At 41.2% G+C, this 15,714-nt stretch overlaps 1 protein-coding gene across 2 annotated transcripts; it reads left to right on the forward strand.

Moving 5' to 3' along the window:
• Window positions 1–139: 139 nt before the first annotated feature.
• On the forward strand, window positions 140–14,991 carry TMEM40 (transmembrane protein 40). 2 transcript variants are annotated; one of them, XM_068694021.1, is made up of 13 exons: window positions 142–508; window positions 3,882–3,938; window positions 4,548–4,687; window positions 5,277–5,430; window positions 7,000–7,107; window positions 8,001–8,054; window positions 8,962–8,997; window positions 10,430–10,462; window positions 11,852–11,914; window positions 12,225–12,296; window positions 12,378–12,452; window positions 13,173–13,235; window positions 13,687–14,991. In XM_068694021.1, the coding sequence occupies exons 2-13, from the start codon at window positions 3,890–3,892 to the stop codon at window positions 13,704–13,706; spliced, it is 867 nt and encodes a 288-aa protein (XP_068550122.1). In that variant the 5' UTR covers window positions 142–508; window positions 3,882–3,889; the 3' UTR covers window positions 13,707–14,991. The 2 variants fall into 2 exon arrangements, with proteins under 2 accessions (XP_068550123.1, XP_068550122.1); XM_068694022.1 differs by lacking the exon at window positions 8,962–8,997 and having other exon boundaries at window positions 140–508.
• The last annotated feature ends 723 nt before the right edge of the window (window positions 14,992–15,714 follow it).

Below are 15,714 nucleotides of genomic sequence, written 5' to 3' on the forward strand. Positions count from 1 at the left end.
TCTGGGGGTCTCCGGCCCGCCTAGACCCGCTCACACCCCCCCGGCCCCGGCCCCGGCCCCGGCCCTCCTCGGCGGCGCCGCCCCCTGAGTCAGCGCCGAGGGGCGGCCCCGGGAGCTGCGCCGGGCTCCTGAGGCGCCGGGCGGCGGGGCTGTTCCGCACCTCGGCGGCCTTGGGGCGGGCTGCCGGACAGGCCCCTCGTGGGTGTGTGTGTGTATGTATATATATATATATATATATATATATATATATATACACACACGCATATGCTTACATATATATACACAAATATATATTATAGACACACACATTTATGAACACACACATACATATATATACACATACGTATATATATAATCCTCTGGGCAATCCTTGCCCCCACTTCCCCTTTTTACCCGTTTCACGCCAAGGAGACTCGTTTTGACTTTACTCAGAGGACAAGCACCAGCTCATCCAGTTTCTGAGGCGTTCGCCGTCTCCCCTTGGGGCTGCAGGAGAAGCACACGCCAGGTGAGATCGGAGCGCACAGTGGGCACGGCCCCAGGGGTTGTGGAGATGCCTGTCGGGTCCCCGTACCAGTGTCCCGCTGGTGGCACTGGCTGGAGCCGCTTCAGGCTGAAGGGACAGGAGGTTTGGGCTCACCTGCTGAGGCCTCGCAGCCACCAGTTTCCATGGAACCAGCCTGAGGCATACAGGGGTACCGCGTGGGGTCTGGTGGGACTGCTGTGGGGGAGTGGATGTTCAAAAGCAAACTTGAGCAGGATTTGGTATCTGCATGTAATTTAAAAGGAATTATAGGGGTAGTTTCAAAGTGAACAGTTTTAGTATTAGATGGTCTTTGTCTTGAGGTGTTCTTGTGTTATTGTAGTCACAATTTCTGCTATCCCAGCGAACAATTTCACTCCTATATTTCAGCAATTAAACAGAAAAAAGTTGTTGCATCTGGCAGATAACTTTCTCTCTCGGTATCAGGGAGCATGATGCTGCACACAAATTTTACACTTAACTCGTCAAAAAGACCTCACTGCAGTTAACTCCTCATGGGCTCTGGGGAAAGCCAGGTGAGGTCTGTTGGTCACAGTGTTCCCCGGGGAGCTGGTGGCCAGGCTGCAAGGCCAGTACGGTGTGCCATCATCCTGCTTTTGGTGTCAGGTATAATCAACTGCATTGCTTTTAATACACACAATAATTAAATGGCAAGCCTTCTCCTTTCCTTAGATCTGATTTTCTTTCCAGAAGAGCCACAGGGGTATTAATTGCCCTCAGCCTAACATAAATTAGGCACCTGACTCCCTCAGTCCCACAGTGTGGTGGGCAGCTGGGCTCAGCATGCTGGAGGCGTACAAGGGGAGCCTGCGTCAGGCTGTGGCTGCTCCCGGACCCTCTGGTGGTACCTGCCTGAGCAGAGAGCTGGCATCCAGCCGCCCGGACAGGGGCATGCACGTGTCTGCCAGCCAAATGCATTTCTGCTGTGGGTACAGCTGGGCAGTTATGTCATTTGGGTCAACAAACAAATAGTTCTATTGGAAGTCAGTCTGGCAGCACATGAAGCTGACCATGCCTCCTCTGCCTTCGGTGTTGTTATCTGCTCTTCCGTTGTGTATGGCAGCACAGACCTGTCAGTGCCTACCCCCTCCCTTTGTCTTTGCGGTGACACAAAGCCAGCGAGAGGCGGCCGCTATGAGAGGCTTGTGGCACAGGAAGGGCAGCATGCCTTGAATGTGCCAATGAAAGTGGCCATAACCAGATGTTGAGAGCCCCTAAGTCAATCCCCCTCAGTCTCACTCTACAGTAAAACTATGGATAGTTTTAAATACAAAATGCACTTCATAGTCATAAAGGCAGTGTTCATACTGCAAGTCATTTTGTTCCTTTAGGCCTAGTGTTTCAACCCCACAGTCCACAAACAGATCTAGTGAACAAAAGCAGACACTTACAGCATTTAAGCTGACTAAATAAGAAGGCAGGAAAGATACTGAAAAAGGCTGAAAAACATTTCTGGAGATACATAACTGCACAGAAATTATGTCCCTTGTAGTGTGGCTGAGAACGAGTTTGTCCAGGGTGTGGTATGCTGGGTTCCGGTATTTCAGCATCAGCTGTTGCTTCACCACACAGTGAGGACAGATGAGTTTCCTGCATTCTCTATCGGGTGCTCACAGTCTTACAGTGCCAGCCACTGTCACACAGCGCTGCTCAACAGCTCAGGCAGCGGAGGCTATCAGTCAGGCAAGGTTTGTAGGAGAGGTAATAACTTTTATTAGATTAATGGATGGAGTTCAAAGCTTGTTTTTCCAAAAAAAACAAACAAGTTTTTCCAGGTATATTAGGTGGTTTAATAAAAGGTATTATCTACCCTTGCAAACGTTGTTTTTTACAGACTTCTCATTAGGAATAATTTTGAAGTGTCCTTAAAATATTAAGTGTTTGTTTCCTCACAGTACACCTGGCAGGTAGGTAAGCAGTTTTTTGGGCTTAACCTTTTAAAGTGATTGAAGAGGTTATGAAGCTTTCCCAGAGCCAAACGGCAAACCAATGGCTAAAAAGAGTATCCAACTAAGGACCTCTTCATTTGAAAAACACTAGCAGTCTAGGAAAGAAGGAAGCTCCCACAATCGCAAACATACCAAAAATTGGAGACCCCAGCCCTGGTTCTAAAGAAGGGATGGCTTTTATGGCTACTTCGGAATCTGTTGGTGTTTGATGTCCTCTGTCTAAGAACTAACACTCTAGCAACCTGTTCCATTTAGAAAATTAAGATGTTTTTGTGTGTTTTATGCCACCCTTCTCAAGATATCAACTGAACCTGTTTTAGATTTTGTATTGGAATGTTTTTATGATTGATGGTGGTAATTGAAACTGCCCATAGAAAAACATCAGTTTTCCATCTGAAAAATTTAACGGAAAGACTTTGTTTTTAAACTTGTTGATTTAAAGTGTTTTGTTGAATGGACCCGAAAGCCATACTGTAAGAAAATGTGAGGGTGTACACACAGCATTTTCCTATTGTGCCTTGCATAGTGGAAACTGTGTTTTAGGCTTGCGAAAAGTCTTCTTTCATATCTCTCAATATAACAGCTGTTATAGCTGAAATGGGGAGATGGAGTTAGTTCAGGATGCCTGGACCACAGTAGGTGGAGGCAACTGTGTTCAGAACCCCAAGCACGACAAAAAATACATCATCAGAATAAAGCAGCTTCAAAACAAAATTTCCAAGGTGAGTTTAGCAAACGAAAAGGAAACATTGCATTTTGGGGATGTCAGAATACTTTGTTTCTATGGTCAACAAGAAACTTGCTGGGATGGACACTTAATTTTCAATTCATAAATCTAAAATTAGTCGAAATTTCCTTTCATGACAATTGGGAAGAACAGACGTTGAAGTATCAAAGTCTTCTGCAAGACAAGAATTCAAAATCTTGCTGTTTTCTCATATGAACTATTTTTTACTATTCTCCCTGACTGTCATATTTTAAGTATGAAGATGTCAGAGGTAATAAATAATTGTTCTGTTTTGTGAATGGAATAGTGCCTATTAAGTTACTCACATCATCGGCAAAAAGTTAATTAGATACCTTGGTAGTTTAAAAAAAAAAAGTGAAGGATCGAGTCAGGCTTCTTTCGGTTTTACTCATGATGATGAGACTTTTGTTCTTTCTTAACAACCAAAGGCCAGCTCAGCAAGACTCATTCAGGATTTGAGAATGGGTCCTGGGAGGGTAAATGAGTCATGACGTGAAACTTGCACTGCAACAAGTGATTTCAAAACTGAGTGCCTAGAGATAGAGATGTTTGCAGGAAATCAAGTGTAAGACAGAAAAACAGACAAGGTCAGACTGATCTGTTTCGAAATAACATCTGCTTTTACTTCCCTTTGGAACAGGTACAGCAATGGAGAACTTGAATGGCCCATTCCCAGAACTTACTGAAGAACAGCAAGGTAGGGGTAACATGCCAAGGTCAAAGCATCTGCTCATTTACACTATGCAACATTTTTTGCTAGACTGAGTCAGTGAGACTAGTTTGTTCTGAAAACATGCTCCATACATCTTCTCCTTGCTTGCAAGCAGACCAGCAGTCAGTTCCCTGTCCATTGCACGTCCATTTTCCACAGGCTTCTCATCTGACCTTGCCACATCCTTATGTGAATTTAGATGCATGAAGGGGATTTTGCTGTGCATTAAACGCCTAACAGTATGTAGAAAACCCTAGGTCTTAGGTATCCATCCCTTTGTATTATTGTGCCTCAATTCCTTATTTGTCAAATAGCATAATCAGGATAAACGCCTGCTACATAAATAGTTAGTAATACTTCCCCTGCTTCTTTTACGGAGGCAGCAGCACCACACTCATTTGTATGGACTATTGACATTTTTCTACCAATTTCTGGTAGACCATATTGCTTTATGTGATACAGCACTACTCTCTTTCCTATAAGACAACATGCTGCGGAGTCTGTCTGTCACCACACCTACACTGAGCTGGAGGGGAACACTACCACACAACCCACTTCCACTTCTGCGCAGTAACTTACTTGTTTTTCCTCCAGACGTTTTCCAGGGGGCTTTCACTGCTGATGATGATTACTTGGAGAATCATGAGAAAATGAACCAGTCTTTCTGGGAATCCCTTGTAAAATGTTTAGCCACCACTGACCCACCTATCCTGAATACTGAAGAAAAGAACAATGTAAGTTAATGAAGAAACGTGCATTCTTTTTTTTTGTAATGCATAGTTCTACAGATATACTTCTCTGATATATTTTGGAGAGAAGGAACATAAAGACCATTTTCTGGTATGTTTAAAAAGATATCTAAATGGCATAAAAGACACTAAATGGCATAAAAGAGCACTTACATAAATTAGACTTTCACTTCATCGTTTTCCACATGGAAAAAATAACTATCCAGCAGAGCTGATTTTATATGTATTCCTCAGGACCTGTCCGGCTCCCTTTTTTCCTAGGCAGGCCCGTTAGAGGAGTTTTGCTGTAAGATACTGTAGAGATTGCATGTCCATTTTCAGGCCCTATACCTGTATTTCTCCAGCTCTTTAAATAGTTAGCTATTGAACATCCCAGTTCTTTCACAGTTGACACAGTTTGTGTTCTTCTCATCTTTGACTTTAGCCTTTATTCCTAACTTTCCCCTCATATAGCAGGGGCGGATAACATTTCCCACAGATGGAGTGAGCTACATTCATTTCCATAGCAGGATCTGTTCACACATGCTGTGTTTTATTGGAAGGACTATTTACTATTTACTCATCTTTCTCTCAGCTCCTCAAGAGATGCAGTGTCCTGCCTGGGGGCTGTGCAGCCTGCTTGAAAGCCATACAGACAAAAGGCGTCAGGGCAATGGTTGTTTTTTACCTCTTGCTGAAGAGTACCAACCCATCTGTGTATCAGCAGCTGCCCAGTTCCAAGAGAAACGGTGAGCCCTACCTGGTTGCCCTTCACCTGTTTGTTAAAATCACTGCAGTGCTTGTGGGACGTGACACCAGTTGCAAAACTGATATATTCTTGGCAGTGATTATTAGTGAAAGATTAAAATGTCTAGAAATACATCCTAGAAAACACAGGTATGGTGATAATGGGAGCCACAGATAGACAGAACTTTAGTTTGAATTCACTTCTTAAGGGGGGAGATAAAAACAAACTTGTTCACTTAAAGAGAAAGGAAACCTCGTCTGGGGTGATGATTCCTAAGAAATTTCTGTGACCTAAAGTGGTCCCCCAGTTTTTCCTAACTGGATTAGTGATAGGCAGCATGCTTTTTTGCCTGAACAGTTACGAAGGCAGTCTGGACCTCTCTGAGCTTCCACAGTGGTAAGAAATCAGAGTTGAGATACTGTCAATATTGTTGCAAATTTCCCTAGCAGGATGTGCAGCACTAAGTAAAGGAGCAGATGGAAGATACAAATCAGGGTGCTGAGCCTGGCATCAAGATACAAACAGCTTCTGCTACACTTCTCATTTGCCCTGTTGTGCATTAAAAAACTAAGTGCAGTTCCACAGGGCTCATAGTATCATTAATTGTCTTTAATACATCATAAAGCAGCACTCACTTAAGATGACCCCAAATTTAACTGGGCAGTCTCAAGGAATCACAGAATCACAGAATTTCTAGGTTGGAAGAGACCTCAAGATCATCGAGTCCAACCTCTAACCTAACACTAACAGTCCCCACTAAACCATATCCCTAAGCTCTACATCTAAACATCTCCTTCTCCTGTTTCTGCCATGTTGAAATGTGGTCATGAAGGGGTAGACTGCACAGCCTGGAGGACAACCTTGTTTTGAGCTTGTGTTAAAGAGCAGGAGTGGTAGTCATGGCAGGGACCCCTTCCCACCCTTGTAGTTAGCTGCACCAACAGCTGGGGGGAATTGTGTTACTGTGTATGTCCAAACTAATAATGGAGAGACGCACAGAGGTGAATATAAAGCTGCTAAGAATCACCTACAATTGCAGCCACACAAGCCAGGAGCAATTTACTGCCTGGCCCAGGAGTCAGCATCCTCCAAATTTCTCCTCCCAGGTGAACTGGCCTAACTGACTTCGAGAGTTCTACTTTTATGCCACAAGAGGGTGCTGGTACTGCGGCATAACCCCAGGGAACCCCACAGAAATCACAGTTGTGGAGGGAGAAGTAGCCCAGGAAGTGGTGAGCAGCTATTCTTCAGCTAAAGCACCTTTCAGCTGCAGATGCTGTTGCTTCAGGGAGTGGGAAATTTCACCGGGGTAGCATTATCAATAAATTAAAACCTAGAATGTGAGACCGTAGGCACCTGCTGCAGCCATTTAAGAAAGTTTAACAGTGTCATGATGTTTTCATTTGTAATGCTTTGTAGTATGAAAAGCACAGCTGAAATAAATCTAATTTCCTGACAGACAACCTTTAAATACAGCATCTTGAAACACTGGTAGCCTATGATTGTAAAAGAGAGAAAATGGAAGTAATTGTTTCAAATATGTATATATTTTCTCTACCTATCACATCAGATGAGAAATTAAAACTCCTAAAGAGACTGGAAAGAAATCTCATGCTTTCACAAGGGGATAAGAAGGCTGACGACTCATCCCATGAGTCCGTAGATGAAGATCCACAAGGTAAAAAGGATTTTATTTTTCCCTTACACATATTTTAGTCTGATTATGTGTTCAAAGGAGATTCACACAGGAGACTTGCAGCAATTCAGTAGCAATTCTGTGTAACTCAGAAAAAAGTAAGAAACTGCAAAATAGATGACAAAATAATTACTGTCTCTAGATTCCTTATAAACAAAATAGTGGCTGCCTCCTGCTGTTGTGGAAGTTGGGGGTTTCAGAAATGTTGAAAGCTGCTTCAAGATTCATTTCCAAATATAAGATCATAATTGTTATGATCTTCATGGGGTTTATGTTCTAGCCAAAGCCTGTGCTACAGCAGGAAGCAATAATATTCAACATACAGCAGTAGCTGACAATGCTGTAACCACTTCCTAGCATTTCTTTCCTTAATAGCAATCATGAACAGTGTTATCAAAGGTCATGGTTTTGGTTGCCATGAGTCTATTTCATTCATGGAAAATCAGAGACTAAGGAAATGATACACAACATGGAAGAGAGAATGCTAATATGTTGATACTGGCTTATTCTGTCACAGAAAGCCAAAAGACGATTAGAAAGAAATGAATTGTAATTAGAAATAAAAATTTAAAACTAGTTAGCAGTGTTAGTGATGTATCTGTGTTTAAAATAAGAAGTTTCTTGCTACACCTTTCTATACAATTCATTCCATCATCAGATTTTATTGTTTTTCTCCTATTCAGCCAGGCTTAGAGAGAGCTGTGAGGCAAAAGCAACTAATAATGATGCTTGCATTTCAAAGCCTTCATTTTTACTTACACATTTCACAGCCATACATATATTATGAGCAAAAGACTATAGTGCTGTTATTTTTGATATTGCTGGCACATTTTTCTTTAATCTGATAAAAAAACAAAAACACTTTCTCTATCCAGACAGTGACGGGGAAGATTTAGGAAGACAGAAGACTGAAGGCCAATTACTTGGAGGTGGGACAAAATGACAACAGCATTATTTTTTTTTTTCCTAGGGACAACCAACGTAAAACAGAAAATGAATAATTTCTGGCATTCTATGGTTTGACTTCTAAACAAAGGTACATGAACACTCCATAGGCAGTTTTAGACGTAAGAAAATGACCAGTTAAAATCTGGCTGTAGGAAAGGTGTTTCCTACAAAAAGAAGCTAGCTAGGGCATTGCTTAACTATGCCCTACGGCTACAATTGAACCACAACAGCAAAATCTACCATTGTAGGAGAACTGCTGCTGCCCGGGTTTGCACAGACAGCTGCCACTGAAATGCAACAAGACTTTTTGAAAGCATCTGTCACAGCCACTACTTACAGGGTTTGCTTTCCACCCTTGGCAAACAATGGAGGTCATCGATTGGGACCACTCCTTGGATCTCAGTGCTGAGGCTTTTCCTTTCCTTCCAAAGGAAAAACTGGAATATAAGTACAAGGCAGATAAAGAGAGGTGTTGTGTCAACACACAGCTATCAGCTTGTGGTATTGAACCATGGATTTAAAAAAAAAAAACAACTTAGGGGTTTAATCATTTAATTTGTATTTAATTGATCTCACCCCAGATATAAGAGCAGCTCATTTAAATTAACATTAGGAGATCTGATTTGTCTCACAAGAATCTGATTCTTCCTGACTCCAGCTATTGTTTGAGATGAAATATGGGGGGTTAATACTCCATATTTCCCTTAGATACTGAACTGCATAACCCACAACAGACCTGCTGTTCTTAAAGAGTAGGAGTTGGTATCTCCCTTGTCACATCTACACAACCCCACTAGCTTCAGTATGGTTGCATGGGTTAGGGCTGGCAGCAAGATAAGCACATTCATTACAGATACCAATCTATGTCATCTTCACATAATATTTTAGGTATGCCATCAGAGGTTGTTCCCTACAGAGATTCAGGTAAGTGTTCCCAGATAATAACCTCATCCTGCAGGCAATAAGACCTTATAACTGCATTTTTTTCTTTCTGACATTCTTAGTGTATTAAAAATAAGTTTTTGGCTGTAAATCCATCAGGTTTTCTGTTAGCCTGGTGGAATATCTGGGCATGGTATACATGTTTTGTTGCAAGCTTGTGATAGCATGTGATTTGTAAAAAGGAGTTCTAGCAGATTAGCTCCCCCACCCCCCCCTTTTTTTTTCTTGTAGGCCTGCTGACATAGGATCAGCTCACAGGAGTTGTCATCCTATTTAGTGGAAAACCCAGCAATGCTATTGGGCAACCCTTCAGTCTTGCTCAAGACAGCGAGGCAGTTTTCAGTATTCCCTTCAGCCCTCTGCGCCCTGCTGAATGGGGATGCAAGATTGTGCGGGAGCTGGAACCTCGTTTCTGGCAGCTGGTGATACTCAGTTCTGAAAGTCTCCCTCAGTTTGCTCAGAGTGCAGAGCACACTCCAACAGTGATGCTAGCTGAAGGCCAAGTGATAGGAAACAAAAACAGTGCCAGCTGAGAGGCTTGAACAGACTGCCACACTCTGAAGACATGTTGCTTTCTATCAGGAACTACTGAGCAGCAGCAGAACAGATGTAAAGAGCCCCTAGGAGGAAATCTGCAATAGCTTGATCAAATTATCAACCTCATCCCTCCCGCTCCCAGGCAAATTCTACCTTTGTTAGCTAGGAGAGGCAGAGAACCAAGCAGACTGGTCTTTCTGAGAGGAGACCTGTTCAACCATTTTTTTCCTGTGAAGTGGGGAAGAGCTGTTGTAACTTGGACCATTTCAGATGAGGAAAGAATTGGGAAGAAGGTGCAAGTTGCAGCATAATCCCTAGAGGAGATTTTTTGAGTTAACTGTCACCAAGGAGCTATGTAAAACCTCAAGGAGTGTATGTAATACACTGTTCTCCCCGCAGGTGCAGAAGGGATCACAGTGATTTTCCAGTTGGCATGTCCCACCTCTCACCCTGGCCTTTGTTGCTTCAGTTCTAGATTAGTTCAGTACACTAGACCAAGCCACTGAAAATATTTAGCTAGTGTGGGACACCGTGTCTACTGTATTGGAAATGTTTAGGCGACTTGCAAACATAGCTCTTGGTTCTGGCTCTGCCTGGTACCAACTTCAGTTTTAGCAATTAAATATTAACAGAGAGACCATCAGGCACATACTGCCCAGCTATTTCACCTGGCATTACTGTAAATAGGTGTTTTTACTGGTGGTTGTTCTTCGGCTTCTTTTGAACGTCATCACTTTCCTAGCACTTTCTAGCATTGTTTTGTCTAAACTAAGTCACAAAATAGAATACTTGCCTTGCTTGCTAATCCTGCTAATGGTGTTAAACAGCATGTGAGAGTTGTTACCATCAGAAATAATAAAACTATGCTTCTTTTCAGAAATTACCAGAAGAGAAGATTCAATTGCAGATGGTAAATACAAACAAGCAAACAAGTTTTTCTTGTGACTGCTGTCTTTTGGTATTCAGTTCTACTTAGTGATGGTAGCTATACCAGCTCCTTATTGCCTAGATACTTTGTAAACAAAAAGTAGAAATTTAAGAATAGATATTAAAATGCATTTGTAATGCTGTGATAAGAGAAACACTGCAAGTCATTCCATGATACAAAGTTACAGTGGGACTATTGCCTTTAGGAGGCAGTGTAATATAGAACAAACACATGGTAGGTATGAACTGATGTTCTGATAAATTCTATGACTATAGATCTTCCTACGCAGACAGAGGAACAATTGCAAGTCAGAATAATGCCATACTACGTTAACATTAATGATCAAATTACTGAGTTTGTCCCCAAACCAGAACTTGATCAATCCAGAATTCTCAAAGAATCAAAAGCTAAAATGGGTCCAGTATCAGGTAACCCAAGACAGATTTCTTCTGCAAAGTTGAGTTGCTACATGGTTCAGAAGCACAACGACAGAATTTTGTAGCTCACTTTAGAGTTTTGAGGTTATTTTTCATTACTCTCCTGTTACATCATTAGATAAAATGAAATTTACTGCCAGGCAGTGGTTGCCTGGATGCACAGCCTAATGCAAGTGAAATCAGCATCTAAAACTTGTGGTGAATCAACTCCCTTATACGCTGCAGACTGCCTAGAGGTCTTCTCAAGCACTCAGCAAACAAAAACATCCTTCTACTTTGAACATGTCATTAGAAATCTGATAAAATACTCAACTCTGACTTTCAATGAGACAATTGGAGAAAACAGAATTTGGTAATTCTGCTCACAAGACTAGCGCAAAAAGCCTTGCCTTGTATTTAGACCTCTAAAAATATTGAGCTGGTTTCTTATGCTTTTTTTCCTCTATCAATATATTTAGGTACCTATAAGGGTCAGCTACTGCAGTTCTTAATTTGGGGGACGCAGAAATACTTCAACATCAGACTTCAGTAGATAGACCGACAGTACTCCTATCCATTAGTGTAGCTGTGACATCAAGAATCAAACTGAAGCTCCCTTGTACTACTGCTTTACTTCCCTACTGCATTTCTGAGACTAGATTGCCCCAGACTCAATAGAAAAGACCCGGAGTGCTTTAAAAGCAATTGTGTGTTGTTAATACAACTATCCAATGATGCTATTTTTTACAGCTGCTACAGGCTATTTGGAAAGTAGTTTGAGGAACAATTTTAAAATTGCTAATTTGATCTTTCTGAAAGGTTTACATCTCTTTCCTCTGAACAATTCTTAATATATTCCACTCTGAGAATCAATTTTGTATACAAAGAGGGAAAGAAACATAAAACCTTTTAATTTCAGAGTTGCATGGCAATAAAAGACATTTCTTTCTTGTAGAACATGAGACCGAAAATACTCACCCTCATTGGACAGTACGGTGGATGGGCATACGAAAGGATGGTAATTGTTTTCTTTTTAATTTCAGCTGATGGTGAAACCCATAGAGCCTTAGACCAAGAATAAGATCTATGGCTCCAAAACTCTTTTTTCCCCAATAGGAGTAGTTTGTAGATGTTCATCAAGCCTTCTCAGTGAAGGTCACCAAGGCTTGTCATATGACAAAACACACAACTTGTGCATTTTGCAGTTGAATCTAGTGTATGAGACATCTCTCATTGAAGTACAGTTTATTCAATGATACAATGTAACTTAACGTGTATTAGGGGAGCCTTGTGTGCAGTTGTGACCTAATTTCCCCTCTGTATTTCAGATGAGTTTTTTCATTTTGTCATTCTTTGCTTTGGAATTGGAGCTTTACTAATTTGCTACTACTACTACAAAGGTAAGGCAAGATTTCAGCAGAAGGATAAAGTGGTGTTTGCCAGAAAATGAGCAAAGCCAAACTCTTATTTCTTTGCCTTAGATTGGACAATTTCTCTTGGAATTGGTTTAATCACCTTTGCCTCCCTGGAAACCACTGGGATATACTTTGGGCTAGGTAAGTATCTACAGCAGCCAGCTCTGTACCAACACTAAGGACACAAGTTCACATAGTCACTTAACCACACAAGTCTAAAACATGGCTAGTGCTGAGACCCTTTAAATCACCCCTTCGATGTCCTGCAATTCACCATTACACATTGTAGTGGGAGACAAATGCGCCTCTGTGACGCTGAAGGGAGATGTTGACTCATTTTTCGTTCTCAATGATCACAAGACCCTGAGTCACCTCTTTCTGCAGCAGTGGCTGAATGCTAAGTTGCCATGACAACATACAATTTTAGCAGCAAGGCAGTCTTCACAGATAAGCCCTTTAAGGTGCTGTGCGCTCAGGCTGCCATTTGTTCCCCCGGGACAGAGGCAGCTGAGTGCCCTGAGGACCAGATCTCAGCAGAACCCGGATGATGGCAGCTACTAAGAATTATATAAAATGGAGATTCTTGGCACTCCATAGGGCTCTCAAAGGAAAGAGACAGCAAGTCATGGCTTTTGAACTGAGGAAAAAAGGCTACTTAGGCTTGTGCCTGCTGTGCTTGGTATGTTGTGGACGGTTCTGTCTGGAGTCACCCTTGTCACTGTTAATGATAGCATAGAAACACTTTGTTTAAACAGTAATCTTAGTTCTTTAATAGTGCTAGTGTCAGGGTTTGGTTTTTACTGTTTGTGTATTATTTTTATATCTGACTTACCTTGAAAATGTGTGTGTTTTCGCCATTAGTGTACCGAATTCGGAGCATACTTCACAGTTTTATTCCTCTGCTTGAGAGATTCAGGCTAACAGGTAATAGTGATCTTGTTACTAACTGCATGTATATTTCCCTAAACCTTCCCAGGTACTTGATTTTGGCTACCTTCTCTAAATTACAATTTCCAGTCTTTGTAATTAAAAAAGAATATTTTAACTACAGTCCATCACAGCTGCTAGGGTTTAGAAACTATTATTGACTCTTGCTGTGTGGCAGAGCATTTTCACATTTTTAATGCTCTTTCCAGTATGGGGCATTAATTATTTCCTGAAAATGCCTGAATGAGAATACTATAGCTCAATTTAATATTAAGGGGAGTTGGCTTCTCTTCCCTGGTTTTCAAACAGGCTCCAGGCTCATATCTATCTGTGTTCATGAGGACACAATATGAACGTTGATATGAAGTTGCATCAGGGGATAAGTCAACACATGACACTTAATGTGAACACAGTAGTCCTGACAGTCTTCTTTTTCATCATCCTGCAGGTATGAGGAAAGCTGCCTAGGAGGAGTATTTCAGGAGAGTTCCACAAAACCCTGCTGTTTGAATTTATAGTACTAAAAGAATTGTTTTGTAAGGCAGTCATAAATGCATAATGGCCAACACAAAATATTGAAAGTGTTAAACAATAGAAACATATCATTGTCTGCTCAAAAATGAAGCTGAAACAAGCACTTTTTAGCTCAGGGTTGCTTGTAAGACAATCTAGATCCTGGTTTATATTTAATTTCATGGAATATGAACCCATTCTCCTTCCCTCCATTTAACCATGTTAATCTGGCCACAGTATATCAAAAATCAACAAAGACCAATACTATCCTCAGCTGGGTCTGGATGTTACAACAGGAATCTTGGCACCTACAAAGCCACCTCCTCTTCACCCCTTGTGATGCTGCAAACCAGGCAAACACCAGCTGCTTGCTTACATAGCTGAGCCCCAACACTGCAATAGCACTGAAGCAGATTAATTTATTGTGGCAGAACTCAATATAGTGGACATACAACGATTTCACCCAGTGGAAGCTGGTTGAGATTGATACGCACTGACATAGTGGTGCATTAATGAGATAGTTAACAGCAGCAAATTTCATCTCTGAGGAAGAAAGGAATAAAATGCTTGGTTTGGACCATCTACCAACTTTTTTTTTTTCCTTCTGGTAAAATAAAGTGCAATTTTGCCATTCCTTCAAGCATGTTATACATTAGATATAATATGTAGGATTTTAATTACGTTTTTTAGTTTTTCATCAATTATACATAAAATTGCAGATTAAGGCTAATGAGAAAAACAGGATGCCTTCAAATCTTTAGCAGAAATGTAAGGTCATCATAACCATAGAAGGATGAAGGCATCAAGTGAGACAGAGGACAATAAAACATGAGACTTTAAGGAAACGTATACCTAAAAGCCACTAGCCCAAACAGCTCAGTTTTAGTTCAGTGAAACAATTTCAAGCCTTGCTCTAAAAAAAAACAAAACAAAACAATAACTTTTTAGGAGTTGTACTTAATTTTAAGCATTGGTGTTTATCATTCACACGTATTGCAGTTCTGTTTGCACGTCCAGAAATACCAATAATCATGTGCAGGCCTGTACCAACACAGGGCAGCAGTTACCTAACATGTCAGGGGTTAAATTAAGCAATAAAGATAAATGCAAGTTATTTTGTAATATTTATATTCTCATTTACATGTACTGTTTACATATCTTTATAGAAATATTTTCTCATATGAAAATACTGTATATTTTGTTCTTATTCTGCAAATAAAGTCTTGCTGAGACCAGTGTAGCATTAATGTCCAATAGCTTTTGAGTGAACTGAAAACTACAGTCAACCTGCTCTCGTGACTATTTTTTTTTAAAAACTCTTGTGGCACAGTAAGGATGAGAAGCATATTTTGGTACTAAATATGATTTCAGATTTTTAAATTTGGCACTCTGCAGACAAGAGAATGAAAACAACCAGTTCATGGGTAAAGTAGAAGTGGAAAAATACTTAAAAATGACAGTGGACCCCATCATGTGGGATGAACGGCTACCCACAACATAAAGCAGATCATGTGAGAGAAGTCAGTTCTATGGAAAAAGCAACTTACCTGTTTCATTGCATCCTCTTTGGTACCTGGAAATTTCCTGATGTTCTTTCAGATTCTCCTTCTCAAGTCCACCTCAGCATTTAACACATTTCTGCCTCTTGCCCAAAGAGGTTGCTGTCATTCTGGTCTCCTCTATCACCCTTGCTGCAACGCTGCCAAACGCTCAAAAATATGATATGAATTCTATGAAGAGTTTCAAACTCCTTAGAAGAGCCTGTGCTCCTGTCAGCTATAACTCTCCAAGTCCAGCAAGTCCCTCCTGAGCCCACAGCTCATCACTCAATGCTACAGCTCTGCTGGGCCTCTACCTCCCTCTGTTGGTTCCTCAGGACCAGCTCCATCTCCCTCCACTAGGCTCCCATTATCCAGCACTCAGGGTCCTTACTTCTTTTCTAAATGTTTGTGGGGCAATGCAC

This window comes from Anas acuta, chromosome 11, assembly GCF_963932015.1.
Source record: "Anas acuta chromosome 11, bAnaAcu1.1, whole genome shotgun sequence".
Taxonomy (NCBI): Eukaryota; Metazoa; Chordata; class Aves; order Anseriformes; family Anatidae; genus Anas; species Anas acuta.